Genomic DNA, 15,072 nt, shown 5'->3' with positions numbered 1-15,072 from the left:
ATATAATAAAAAAGTAATGAGCGGGACTAATCCTGAGATAGAGTTCACTCACTGGTGAAGAGACATAGACTATGGCATTAACTAATAAAAAAGCCAGTGAGCAAGCAATACAACAGTCCGGCAGCGAGCCAACAAGTAACGGCGAGAAGGCGGGAGGCTGTGGCGAGACCTGGCAGTGAGTAAAAATATGGGCCGGGGCTCTTGCGAGGCTTGGCAGAGCTTGGCGGTAAACAGAAAGGAGGGCAGGGGCCCTGGTGGGTCTCAGTGAGACCTGGTGAAGATTGCAAGGGGGCAAGGGTCCTGGTGGAGATCGAGTAAGGGGCCTAGGGCCTTGGTGGTACATGGCGAGAGTCGGGGAGAGGGTAGGAGCCCTTGGCGGTGCACGACGAGAGGGCTGGAGCCCTAGCGGAGAATGGCGGGGAGGGCAGGAGCTCTAGTGACGATCGATGAGGGCCTGGTGGCCATAGTGTGGTCAGTGGGTCAGCAGGTAAGTGAAAGACGGCATGTCTCAGGTGGCCATGCTCAGCCTTGGGAGGCAGAGGCCTCTAATGCGTAGGGCCGACCTCTCTTAGTAGCAAGAAAACCTTTAAAAGATACCCAAAGTATGAGGCTCTGATACCAAGTTGAGAAGAGGAGGTTAAGAAGAATGAATTGGCTTGTCTTGAATGACAGAGGCTGTTCTTTATTTATAGAGATGATAGCAATTACAAATATAGTATGTTAGGTAAGACTGAGTCATAGACTCATAGCTCTTATCCTAACATACATTGAACCTAGACAGTCTAGTCATGTAGTCTATCCTAAACATATCCCAAACTGATTTCTTCTCTTTTCTCTTCTCGTCTCTTCTTCTTCTCCATTGATTGTAGTTTCTGAAATTTTGTTCTATTATTCATTTGTTTGCTGTTCTGAATCTCTGTTTCAAGTTTCAAGTTGACAAGTTCTAGTTAAAGTTCTGGTTTCAAAATTTGATCTTTCTAGTCGAATTTTGAAATTCTACTAGGACTAAACTTCTTCTGTTCTTCAAATATGAGATTTCAAACCTGTTTTCTGTTTCTGATTTCTTAACTGAATAGCTACTTAACTCCTTTAACTGAATTCTGTTTTAGATCCTTAATCTGTTCATCAATTCTTCACCTTTCTAGTTTTCCTGCTTCTAGTAGGTGCGTTTCATAACTCTGAATCTGTCCGTCAGATTTATATCATCTTTTCCATATGTGTTATGCTGACTGATTAGAGCAATCTACCAAAATTTTATGCATATCAAATTTATTTTGGTTGAGTTATTCAATTTTCTGTTAATCTGGTTCTTATTCCTATACCTTACGATCCTGGCGCAAGCTAATCTCCCACTGGAATTACCTGGTTTAGCACTTGGTTAATGTGTTTGTCACTTTTCTTGTTGATGGCTTTCATTACTTATATTTTTTGGTTATCTTGCTATTTGGTATTTGATGCCAATGATTCAAACCATGAATGTGGAGGTTACATTTTCCATTTACTTTCCTATAGGCTGCAGCGGCAAAGGAGGAGGCACCTCTCGGACTCCCTTTAAAAGGTTCATGTCAAGATTCTTCTGATGCACAATCAAAAGTGAGTTCTAGCTTAAAGGATTTGTATTTTGTGCTTTAACAAATATGAACAAACAGCTACTGAATGTTCTATTTGAAGAACAACAATGTTAATGTTCTAATTTTGGTATTCCCAAGGCAACTGATGCCTTGTCTGGTGAACTTTGGGGTGTAAAGATGGACAGGATACGCAAAGCTTCAGCATATGGAAAATTATCTGGTTGGGACTTGCGGTCTGTAAGTATTTATGGGTTTGTTCTTTTATTGTTTAATGGGCTCTTTACTTTTTATTTTATTTAATGGGAAAATGATGTACACACCAGAGAGTTGTAATGGAATCTTATATGCTAGAATAATATTGACCATCGGATGAAATGAAATACATTTCAACCATTTGTCCCATTGTCGAAGTACCTACGATCCACCGTCATTGTGTGGCGTCTCCCCCTGCTCCAGCTCTCCCTCTCCCTTGCCTCTTCTTCTCCGTCTCCAGCTATCCCTCCCTTGCCGGCTCCCCCTTTTCCTCTCCCATCCCTGTCCCGGTGTCCCGAGAGCAGTCCCCACCCCCATCTTCCCTGCCCCAGGCCCCCAACCCCGACCCACCCCACCCCACGCCCCTACTTTGCAACTCCTCCTTCCCTACTCCCACCCCTGCCCACTGCTCCTTCATCTCCCTCCTTCCCTCACCTCTTCTGCCTCGATCCCACCCCACCTCTGCGAACTCTCCCCTCTTTCTCCCATCCCAACCTCGTGCCCCCTGGTGACTGGTGTCCCTGTGCTCACCCCTACTTACCCCCTCTCTCCCCCAACTCCGCCGCACACCTCCGCAGCTCGCAACCCCCGCTTGAAGCCTGTTGTGCGAGTTCACAAATCCGAGTGGATGTGGAGATGATGATTGCAATCACCAACCAGGCATCGCAGCATGGTTGAAGACACCATAGTGTGCACAAAGTCAAGAAAGATTCAACATCGGTTTCCACATTGAACTCATTGTCACGGTTGTTACCTCTGAACGACCCCAACACCTCTGCATGTTGCCTCCTTAATAGGTATACCCTCTTCTCCATCTCCACGTGCCACTCCCAGATGTGCTTCAGCGAGCCCATGATCCCCTCCCAGAGTCCCAGTAGCCCTTGGAGTAGTTGTGGTAACTTCAACGGGCAATAAGACCAATTGCAATTGCGATGTGAATTGTACCAATGTTCTCAGCTCCTCCATATGAAGCCATTTCGATTGGCGTTTTTCTCCGCACGCCATTTGAAATGGCGTCAAACTTACCAGGATGCAGATCAGTGACTTCAGATCCACTCCGAAGGACAGTGGTTCTCACGAACCTGAATCATTACCTGAAGGTAGAGACGGGTTTGTGGCGGAAAGCGGGGAGGGAGGGCATGGTGGCAGCAGGGGTTGGGCTGTGGGCGTGGGGGCAGCTGGCAGGCAAGGCAGGGACAAGGTTGCAAGGACGGCATTGCAGATGATGAAGAGGCGGAGAAGGGGAGAGAGGGCGGGGGAGTTGCAGCGGTGGGGTGAGTAGCAAGGGAGTGAGTGGGAGTAGAGGGGAGGGCAGGGCGGATGGGGGCAGCTGGTAGGGAGTGGCAGGGCAGGGGCGGTGGGGTGGGTCTAGAGCAGGAGAGAGAGAGGAGGGGGGAGAGATGCAGGGTGATCGGTTGCAGTGGTGAGCTCCTAGAGAAAGGGGGAGATGCAATTTTACTGAGTGCAGTGGCGGTGGAGGGAGAGAGATAAAGTGGTGATGGATTGAACAGTTAAGATGCTTGTCATCTCATTCAACGGTCAATAAGATGCTAGTGTGTAAAATTCCATTACACATCTTTAGTGTGTGTATACCTCTTCCTTATTTCATTTAAATAATTTGCTTTGTAACCAATATGGAAGTTTTGAAGCAGTGTCGACTTGTGAGTTGATTGAATTGGGATTCTATTGATGGGCTATTCGCTATCAATACCGAATTGAGAAGCCTATGGGATATTCATATTTGTGTGTATACATGCGGAATCAGCACAAATAAAAGCATGCCATTCTAGAAGGCATATTTGACCTCTAATAGTATATTTTCTAATAATTAGTACAAATGTTTAAGGATTCATGATGCAGGTGGATTTCGAAAACTTGCGGTTAGTGGGCCCCATAGAATGAAATAGATCTGATTTCCAGATCTAAACCAGAAGCCAATCAGCAAAATTATGGAGAGGACCCGAAAAAAGCCGAGTTGATTGAATGAGAATCATATTTGTCCACCATGAACAGATTTATGTTTGCCCATCAAATTTAAGGGAGCAAACCTTTCTCTACTATATCAACCATAAATCCATTTCCTTCTCTTAAAATTCAATTACAACAAGTATATATAGACTAAAATCTGACCTGAGTTTCCTAAACTGATGTAATACCTTGCAATTCGCACTCTAGAAACTTAACCTAAAATCAAATCTGAAACTTCCTCTAAGACATGTACCTTAATTAAACAACCTACTTCCCTCTTAAAGCAAACAAGCTAGCTGGACTGGGCTCCACAACTATAAATAAAAAGGGCTTACCCAGTGCATGGGGCTCCCGCCACTGCGGGGTCTGGGGAGGGTCATAATGTATGCAGCCTTACCCGTGCTTTCACAGAGAGGCTGTTTCCAGACTCGAACCCGTGACCACTTGGCCACAACTATAAATACTATTTAAAATTCGTTCTCCCCTTTTAGACCCCAAGCATTAGGGGTGTCAATAAAGCCCGGCTGACCCGAACCCGCCCGAACCCGCCCTGAGCCCGGCCCGGGCCCGACCATGATTTTTTGACCCTGAGGGCGGGTTTGGGTTTAGTTATAGTCTGACCCTGGCAGGGTCGGGTCGGGTCAGGGTTTAGATCCTCGACCTAGCCCGGCCCGGCCCGACCCGACCCTGTATTAATTATAGGTATATAATATTACATATATATATATATTATATACTTAATATAAGTATTTTCTTGACAAAAAAAAAAATAGAAGAGAATTGTACAGAGATAACTACTAGCTTTGTCATCATCATGAAGTGGGAACCCATAAAAAGAGTAGATCATCTACTATTTTGATCAGGACCATAAAAAGAGTCACTGACATGATTGTTATTTAGTTGTAGCCCCTATAAGCTTCCAGGCCTATTGAGGGGACACAGTTACAATTGTAGAGAGAGTTTATACACACGCCATTTTTTTCAACATATTTATTAGTTGTCCCATAGGTTGAGATCCTATGTTACAAAAACATGGTCTAATGAGACACGTGGACGGTGCCATAAATCAAGACCAACCCGACCCGGCCCGACCCTGGCAGGGTCGGGTCAGGGTTGAGAGTTTCTTGACCCTGACAGGGTCGGGTCAGGGTCAGGGTCAGGGTCAGGGTCAGGATTAAGGCCTCTAGGGTCGGGTCAGGGTTTAGGCAGGCCCGGCCCAACCCGACCCATTGACACCCCTACCAAGCATGGGCTTTATGATTCAGCCTACACTGCAATAAGAGAAAGCAACTGATACATAACGCATGTACCTTTAATTTTAAGAAAATACAGCCCATCTTATGATAATACAGATACCGTACGCCCCTGTTGGAAATCCCGATCTAATGGACTGAATACAAAGATCAACCTGTCAAGTTCAGTGGACAGATGCTACCACATCGATTTAGTCTAGGGGCCTCTTTGGTATCACTTTTCATTTTCATTTTTACCTATTTAACATAAATCATTACTAAAAACCATTTTGGTCAAAAGATAAGAACTGTGATGCAGATTCATCATCAAATAGGTCTTGTTTCATTGGGAATAAGTGTAGGGTTGGGATATATATATGTTGGGCCTTTGTTCCCAAGGGTTTTCTATGTATTAGGCCACTTTAGTGGGCCTGAAATAGGGGTATCTAGGTTGCATACGGGATTAGCCCAATACTTAGTTTTTATTTTGTGTTTTTAATTGAACCGATTTAAATTGGTTGCATCTAATTGGTTCAATTGGTCTAATTTAAGTGAAGTGATCCTATTGGCTAAGAGGTTCTTATATCCTATTGGCTACTAGGGAATCTTCTTTATTTTAAGTAGTTTAAGTTGTTTTAAGTCATTAGGACTCTATTTTGAGTCTATTTGAGTTTCCTAGTTAGTTTAAGTTGCCTAATAGGTTAGGGATAAGGTTAAGCCATTCTTTTTTAGTGTCTAAGTCTATTTTTGAGTCTCCTATATAAGTTTGTAAGGGAGGCCAGCATTGTACACGAATTTGATTAATGAAAAAGCTTTTGTTTGCTGCTATAGCTGTTGCTCTGCTCTATTGAGTGAACCTTGTGAGTAATATCAAGGCTACCTTGTGGGTAATATCAAGGTGAAGGGATTGGTGGACTCCGATCGACTCCTTGCATCTTGTAGATCGGGAGGTCTTTCTTCTAGTTCTTCAAAGCTGCTATCATTGAAGATTTAATCTTTCAAGTAAGTAGTTTATTAATTCAGCATTTAACCTTCTTCTTCTAATCCTCTAACCTAAGCTCCATCTACTCCTATTATCACCCCTTCCATTAATCCATAGATCCATTAGAACCCTAAAACCCTAAATCCAATTCTGCCTTAAATTGCAGAATTTTGTAACTCATCCAAACCCTAACTTCTTTATACCAAAATAACCCCCTAGACCAGCCCATTAATACCCTATAAACCTCTTTCCTAAAATCTGCCCCTAAACCCTAGATCTTACAAACAGTCCATTTTCATAAGGTATCCTACCCAAAACCCTAGAATTCCAACCTCAACCAAATTTGATCCAACTTATACCATTAGACTCATAAAATTCTGCACATCATTACCAAATAAAACCCTTAGTCGAAACCCTAACCATAACCCTAATTCTGCCCTAATTAGCCTAAGCTGTCCCAATCAGCCAGCCTTGTTAAGAGATCCTATTACCCTGGTTCCTAGTGGGATTACTCCTACCTAGGACTACATTAAACTGTTTGGTAACTACAAAACACAATAGATTGTAGAATGAAAAATAATTTTGGTTGTGTAAAATTTTTTTAGAGAAATTGGCCCAAAGCTCATATATATTTTAGTGGTAGGTGAAGAAATTCTCCCATCACCCATCTTCTTTCCCAAATCAACTCTAAACCGTATGGGATGGGGATTCTTACTCTTTCCTGTTCCTTTTACCCCCCAAAAAACTCTTTCCTCTTCCCCACTCAGTGGGTTTTGTTTCGGTTTGGTGAGAGATTTCAGGAGGAGAGTTGTTGTATTCGATTTTTTCTTCAAATTCTTTCTCATCAAAATGGGTCCGTTTTTTGCGCTCCTCAGGATGTATTTCTTGCAACCTTTTTCTTATTCTTCTTCTCTCCTCTGCTCATAAACCTTTTTCACAGTCTCAGTGTATGAGGCTTAACTGAGCATTCTCCTATTGTCTTTTCCTTTTCTTTCTTCTATCTTCTTCTCCTATTGACCATTCTAGTGTGAGAGAAGTTGAGTTCTTCTCCTTACTTGAAGGATTTGATGGTCGGGAAACCCCCTTCGCCTTCTCCCTTCCATCTCCCAAGCATGAATGATAGTGGCGCAATTTCTGGATGCACCGGTGGTGCTGTTGCTGCGACTGGTACACCTCCAGCGGCATTTCTACTCTCCATCTTTCTCTTTCTTCTCTCTCTATGTGTGCGCCTGAGACAGGAGTGAGCGCTTCTCTCCTTTCAAGTTTTCACTTCCAAAATGAATCAAAGTACCTGAACTTTGAGTGCTTCTCTCTCGGGCTTTGCAGGTAGAAGCATAGTTTGAAAATTCGTTTCGTTTTGGTATTTCGGGCTGATTGAAATATCCGAAATTTTGGATATTTTGGTCGAAATATTGCATTTTTCTGCATGGTTTCAGTAGGTTATTTCGGTGGGTTTTAGGCCAAGTTAAGGCATGAAACTTCATGGAAACTCTATTTTAGGCTATATAAACACATGTAAATGTTCAAATTGCAAAAATATTCACCCAAAGTGGTGTTTTGGATTTGCACCAGTGATTGGCAGTATATGGTCGAATCCTAGTGTATAATTTAGTTAATTACACATACACATTGTTTAAGACTTTAAGTACTAGAGGACATAATAAATTAATAATTAATAATCAATTTAAACAAGTAAATTTACTTGGAAACATAAAATGAATGACTCATTGACTCATAAGTCATAACTTAAGTCATAATATTAAGTACAATAAGTCAATAACAACTTAAAATGATGATATCAATATACCAAATTCCCAATACAAGTCAAGTAGTCATCAAGTGACTCAAATGTTTACAAATATTCTAATAATAATTACTCTGTCATCCAGGATCGATCCCACTCATAGTCCGATGGAGCTGGCGTGCATTGTTCTCCGACTGTAGGACATATGAATGCCACGTCATAGTCTGGGAGAAGAAACGAGTATGGTCATCCACAGTTACCATGTAAATTGCATCATTAACATGATGAAGGTAACCATTGTTGGAGGTATTCAATCCTGTGTTTCTCCAAGTGCTTCCGGTGTAGAATGAGTGAAAAATGAGCAAATTGCACCAAAAACTCGAAAAATACCACTCTTGTGAGCTCTCGGTCGAAATTACCGTGAGTCACGAGATTGTGTATAAATAGAAGGGAATTTTTGTAATTAAAGCTGAATATCTCACGAGATGGTACATTGGCTCGAAATATCGCGAGATGATCAAAATTTTGATCGAAACATTGTATTTTTTCGTGTTGAAGTGCATTTCGTTTCGGACAGGTCGAGATACTCAAAATTCTCGAGATTTCGACCTAAATTTCGTGAGTTTTAGTACTATGGGTAGAAGAAGAAGAAAAAAGGGGTGGGAGGTTATTCTGAAAGGGAATTGCAGATCGAGGCGAGTCGATAGAGTCATGGGATGACGGAGAACGAGAGAGAAAAATGAGGGATTAGGGTCGCCGCTGTGTTTTTCCCTTAAATTCCTTGGTCGGGAAGAAGAAGAAGAGGAGGAGGGGGGGAGTGGGGGCTTGCCTTTCTAATTAAAAGAGGAATGATTCCTTTACCCTCAACTTTGGGACTTTATAAGCACATGGTCATTAGTTCCGAAAAAATGACAAAATGATTTTTGGCCAAAATCCATAATGAGGTCTCAACTCTATTATGGTTTTTCTATTATTTTGATGTTTTTTAAATAGAAATAGGGTCCATAAATTATACCAAACACTTGCCAAAACGTTTATGTGTCAGAAAATGAAAATGAAAAGTGATACCAAAGAGGTCCTAGATAAGAAATATGAGAATGTTTTCTTTTTCTCTATAGATAGTTGCATATTCTTCATCAATGATTCACCATGGCTATGGCAGTTAAAAGAAAATCTACAGAAGAAAAAGAGGTAAATGTCCAAATTATGGAAACCGACGACATTTCAAAATCTACTCATAAGTCATAAAATTTTACTCTTATGTTCTAGTTCCCCTTTATCTTATATTTCTTTTGATAGAATCTAGCCTTAAATAAAACTATGTACAAGTAATATACTCAACTCAACTCAGCCTTATCCCAACTAAATGGGAGTGGCACGTACAGTATATGTACAAGTAGTATACTGTTTTTAAAGAAATAAATTATAATAGATTATATTATGTATGTAATTTCTTGTTGTAGTATGTGGGCAATCCCTTTCTCGTAGTTGATGTGTGGTGGTTATGAGTCTTGAGAGAAGTAGATCCAATGATGAAAGAGGGTCATTATGGGGTTGAAGCTGCTTCTATAACAGTCAGCAAAAAATTGAAAGTAGAAAAGAAGATGAGAAGAAGATGAAGAGATATTACATGTGAACCTATTATTTGAAGGAATCCACCTTCAAAGCGGACCTGTAAATCGATATGACAATAGAATAAGGCTTGAGAGAAAAATCAATTCTTTCATTAATAAATCTGTGGATGGGTACAGGCCTATACATGATACATGTTTGTCAATTAAAAAATAGCAAGTACTTGTTATAAATAACCTAGCCAACAGCTTAATATCGGTGATACTTTTAGATTGTGCTTGTCCTATTAAGTATAGGTACAGTCCTATACATGTTTGTCCTAGTAAGTGTTTCTGAAATTCAGCCCTCGAAAAAGGCCATAAAATAGACCAAAACCAATTAGGCTCACTATGGTTCTAATGCTACCATCAAAATTGCTGAGCTGCCATGATCATATGTCCCTACCACCAATAGCATCACAGGTCCATTGTGTTGTACACTTGTACTACCACCCAATTTCTATTACTGACATCCCAGTGCAGCCAAGGTTCAAGAAGTCGGTTTCATGTTGGTCGAAACCGAAATATTTTGTGAAACCAACAAATTTCGGTCAAAACCCTGAACATTTCGGTGGTTGGTTTCATTTGACCATTTTGGTGGTCAATTGGTCTTATTTTGGCCCAAAACTTCATGCAAACGCTATTAAGCATCCCTAAATACAGTGGAACCTTTAGAATGTTAGAACACACAGTCAAAATGTTAGTTTGGTTTTAGGGTACGGTGTACCTTGGCTGTATATTTCTCAGATATAGCCTATGCTACGCATAATTTAGTACTGTAACATACAAAAATAAATGAAAACAACTAAGCTATGCAGTTGCATTTACAAAAGAAGACAAATCATTTAATATCTTTACATGTCAAAATGTTACAGCTTACAACTACAAGTACATCATACATTTACAAGTGTACAAATGTTACAACTATAACTCCATAATTGAACAGTCAATCACCGAATATTAACCCTATTTTTTTTTCCAAAAATTTGTTGCAAAAAAATCAATTAAAAAAAAAAAAACAGAAAATAAATCCGACTCCGTGAAGTCGTAGATCGGCCTATGATATCTATCATATAAAAGATTACTACATATTAACCTTATTCTTTACAAAAATTAACTTAAGGGAAAAAGAGTATACCTCAAACTGTGAATCTTCAGGAAATCTAGTTCAAATGCACCAGATCTTCGCTGTAGATGAGCTGTAGAAGCCTCCAACACGTTGTTCCACCAAAATTTGCAAGTGGAATGGCCAAAAAAATCAAAAGCAAGGGCTTGGAGTCGAATTCACAGATTTCAGTCGAAACAATGACCCATTTCAACCAAGATTTGGTATTTTAAACAAATTAATGGTACCGTTTCGGCGGTACGAACTGACATGCCAAAACAATGCGAAATTTCTACTGAAACTTGAAGTGGCGGTTGAAACATTGCATGCCTATAGATTCACATGCAGTTTCATTTCAACCAAGGCTGAAACTGAAATATTTCTCGAGATTATAGTCATTTCAACCGAAATCTTGAACCACAAGTGCAACACAAGGGGAGTACTCACTGATGCTACCACCACTGTTACGGTGTTACTATAGCATCCATTATTATTGTTATTACAGTCAGTGCCAGAATTCCAAACAACATGTATGTTTACCACCATCTTTTCCGAAACCATACTACAGATTAGATTGCTAAGTTCATGTCACTATCACTGTCACCAGAAAATCTCTTAGTTTAAGACCAGGAAGAGATATCTGAGCTCTTTGACCTTGGGAAGAATGATCAGTTTTCCATGCTATTTTCAGCTTCTCTACAAAAGACAGGGAACAACCCAACACCCCCTCCCCTGATTTCCTTTTTTGGAGTGTAGAACGTCTTTCCACTGTAAAATTTACATAGTATATTATATTTTACCGTGGACCAATAAGTGGTAAATGGTAAAAATTGAAGCTCTACATAGAGAGTGAGACTAGATTTAATGTAAATAATAAAATAGAAACAAATAAGATGTATCTAACTAGTGAGTTATTTTTCCCTAATTTTTCTTTTTCCTGTAGGTAATTGTGAAAAGTGGTGATGATTGTAGGCAAGAGCATCTCGCTGTGCAATTAGTTTCCCACTTCTATGGTACGTGTCCAGTTGAATGTGAAGTGGTTATGTATTGGTTTGAATCCCCTGTTTACATTATGGTGCATAAATTGTATCTTTGATTATATTTCTGGAATAAATTTGGTTCTTGTAAAATTGTTGCCTATCAAAAAGAACAACATAAAAAGGTAGCTATTCCTCTGCTTTTCCTGCTGCTATGTGCTTGCATGAAGGCTACTGTGAATCATCTGAATGAATGCTTATGCTCAAGACCATATGTATATTTGTTTATATTCTTTTTGCATGGAGTTGTGTTATATGATATTCAATCTGTGCTTTAAATTACTGATTCTGTTATACTGTAATCTTCCACTTCCCAGGATGCTGATTTCTTTGAAGTGGGTCTATGATACCATATGCCTGGAGATGGCCATGGAACTAGTATCATACATGATAGATATAGATACTGGCAAAGATAGGGCACAGATGTCAGATGTATATGGTCCAACTGGGTTTAATTCACAAAATCTTTTGAGGTTGAATTTTCAGTGGTTCAATTTGATCAATAAATCATATGATGCTCTGATGGAAGTTTGCTTAGCCTATTTCTTTGTTAGTAGGGCGTCTGTGGGTATTTTATATGCTACATAATTGTCACTTTTTGTTGCTCTGTCTGTCGAATTATGAATACATTTGCGAACTTCTTAGTTAATTCTCATAACGTGCCAAGTTTGCCAATGGCTTTTACATTCTGTGACATTATTTTTTATGCTATAGTCTTGGGTCTTTGACACAGTGATGCAGATACATCACCAAAAGAGGCTTATTTTAATGGGAATAAGTCTGGGGTTGGGTTATATACAGGTTGAGCCTTTGATTCCATGGGTTTTCTATGTAACATGCCACTTTTATGGGCATAAAATATGAGTAATTAGATTGCATACAGGATTAGTTGTTTTAGTTCCCTACTTGACTTTTATTTTGGTGTTTTTGTTCATAAATTGAACTGGTTTAATCAATGGTTCAATTTAAGTGATTTTAGTAGTTTTCTTTTAAATGTTTCGTGGGGCTGGATTAGGACTTTGTTTTGATTCTATTTCAGTTTCCTAATCAGTTTAAGTTACCTAATAGGTAAATGATTGGGTTAGGCCATTTCCTTTTAGTGTGAGAGTCTATTTTTGAGTCTTTTATATAAGGTTGTAAGGGGGGCAAACATTGGACACGAATTTTGATATTAATGAAAAGCTTTTACTGCTCTTCTTCTCTATTGAAGATATTTGTCTTGTGTTTGATCAAGGCTGTTGGGATTGGTGTTTGATCCAATCGACACCTTGCGGTGTGAAGTCCGGGTGGTTCGTTGGTGGGATTGGTGTTTGATCCAATCGACATCTTGCGGTGTGAATCTCGGGTGGTTCTTTTGAAGCTCTCCTTCAAATTCAAATTCAAGTTCAAGTTCAAGATTTGATTTTTATTCAAGTTTTACTTTCTAGTTCAGTTAAAGATTCAATTTTTATTCAAGGTTCTCCATCAACAAGCTGCTGCCAATAATTTTCTGCCATTATAAGTAAGTTGGAAGCATCCCCATACCCATCCTTTAAACCACCAAACCCTAACATCCCCTCCATCACTGGACAATATTCCCATAACCTAAATTCTGCCCAGACCAAACCAGCCAGCAAAATCCCTCCTTTTTCAGATCAAACTCTCTACCTCTGCCCCTATAGCACTCGATTCAAACCCTAGCCCCAACCTCCCACTCTAAAGCCTAGATTCCCCTATTTTACTCTTTTCAAAAACCTGAAACCCTAACCCTAAATTGCTGTTAATTCAAATCATCATACTTCCCTCCATTAAAACATCTCAGGACCTTCACTGAAAGGTTCCCTTACCTTGACCTGACATAGCCCATACATCAAACCCTAACCCTAACCCCATCAAAAATCCTATTCTGACCTAGCCGATTCACCTTTTCATAACCGATCCTGGTTTACTGGCTCCTAGTTGGTCTTCTACCAATCTAGGACTACGTTACACAGGGGCTCCAATAATTTGCCATTTGTCTTTATTTAGGGAGATCCACACTTTCCATTAGATGGATCTTATAGGTCAAACAATATTTACAACAAAAATCAGCCTGGTCATTTGATTCAAAATCAGTATTTTTTAGTTTTTACTTTATTTATCAGAGAGCCATGAAAAAGTTTAATGAAGCTTGAACAATAAACTGTAGACCAGTATGGATTATCATCCTATCATATTGAAATGTTCCTCTTCAATCTTTGAGAGAGAATGTAAATGGTGTGCACTGATCTTGAGGATATGATATATTTGTGGCTAGGGGTGTCATTTCCAGGCCCACACTGACAGCCCCAACTTCTGACCGAGACTTATCGAATGAAACTGAAACTGTTTGGCATATATATAAAATTTGATAATCGTGGTTTGGTTCTGACCGAGTAACTGCCGAGCACCTGATCAGTCACACTGTGAGCACTGAAAACCAATTAAAACCTGAATCAACCCATCCAAAACTCATGATTGCACTGAAAGCTGAACAGACCAGTAATTTTCCTTTGTCTTTCCCCAAATGCCCTTATATAGTTATATCTTCACTATTATTTCATTTTACTTGCAAAAAAAAAAAAAAAAAATCGAATATTGACTGTTTTGTCCCAATTATGGACCAGTTGACCCGAGACTGATTGCACACCTAAACTGACCTATCCTTTACTAATCAGTCTTGGTTATGGGATATGCAGACTGATTACATAATGGTCGGTTTCGGTCTGAGACCTCACATGTGCAGGACCAAGGTCTGGCCAAAACTGACTGGTTGACACCCCTATATGTGGCAATATTGGTGCCCTAGAGTCCCAGAGATTTGTAGAATTCCTATAACATAGGATGAGAAACATTAATTGTCATTCTGTTTACCTGATTTGTTTTGTTTTATATTGAGGTGTAAAACAAATTTTTTTTTGGAACATTTCATATGTTATGGTATTAATATGTTAGATTAGATACTGATACATTGATCAATCTGTTAGACTTAAAAAGCTGAACTGGATACAGATTTCCTAGATTATCCCTATCTGTGTAGCCGTATCTGTATCCATACCTGGGCATCATAACTTTGGTTGTTTCTAGAGTGAATACTATTTTATTCCCATGAATTAAATGGAAAACGCAAAGAGCTTCTAATGTTTGATTTTGCGTCTTAAAAAGTGCATTTGTTGCCAGTTGGAATAATAATGTAGACTAATAGTTTGGATGATTAGAACAAATTAAGTGTTTCTTGGCTATCTTGGCTATGGTTGTGGATATTTTCCCTTGTAGATGGGGCGCTTTGGTTTTCCATTGTATGTAGTAAATAGGTAACAGATTTTAATGATTATGTAGAAAATCCATACAAGTATCTATTGCCTCATTCCTTTGAGAGAACATTACCTGTATATAGTACAGGTAATTTAATCTAGTTCTTCAACTACTTTGTCTTGATTTGTTTGTTGATTACTCTCCTATTGCACTCTCCTATTGCCTTACTTTTTGCTTACTGGCGAGGAGGGATATATTTGTTTAATTATGCAAGTCCTTAATCAGCTCGTGATCTGTTGGTGGCTTCAATCCTTGTAAA

General features: G+C 39.6%; 1 protein-coding gene across 1 annotated transcript in view; it reads left to right on the top strand.

The window, feature by feature from the left end:
• The first annotated feature begins 412 nt into the window (after positions 1-412).
• LOC122638503 (phosphatidylinositol 4-kinase beta 1-like) overlaps positions 413-15,072 on the top strand; it is a 42,464-nt gene continuing 27,804 nt past the window's right edge. The window contains exons 1-4 of the mRNA XM_043831365.1: positions 413-487; positions 1,513-1,595; positions 1,688-1,808; positions 11,408-11,477. Of these exons, the coding sequence (XP_043687300.1) occupies positions 413-487; positions 1,513-1,595; positions 1,688-1,808; positions 11,408-11,477 (349 nt within the window). The remainder of the gene's footprint in view (positions 488-1,512; positions 1,596-1,687; positions 1,809-11,407; positions 11,478-15,072) is intronic.

Source organism: Telopea speciosissima, chromosome 1 (genome assembly GCF_018873765.1).
Source record: "Telopea speciosissima isolate NSW1024214 ecotype Mountain lineage chromosome 1, Tspe_v1, whole genome shotgun sequence".
Lineage (NCBI taxonomy): Eukaryota > Viridiplantae > Streptophyta > Magnoliopsida > Proteales > Proteaceae > Telopea > Telopea speciosissima.
This window is presented reverse-complemented; position numbering and strand designations above follow the sequence as displayed.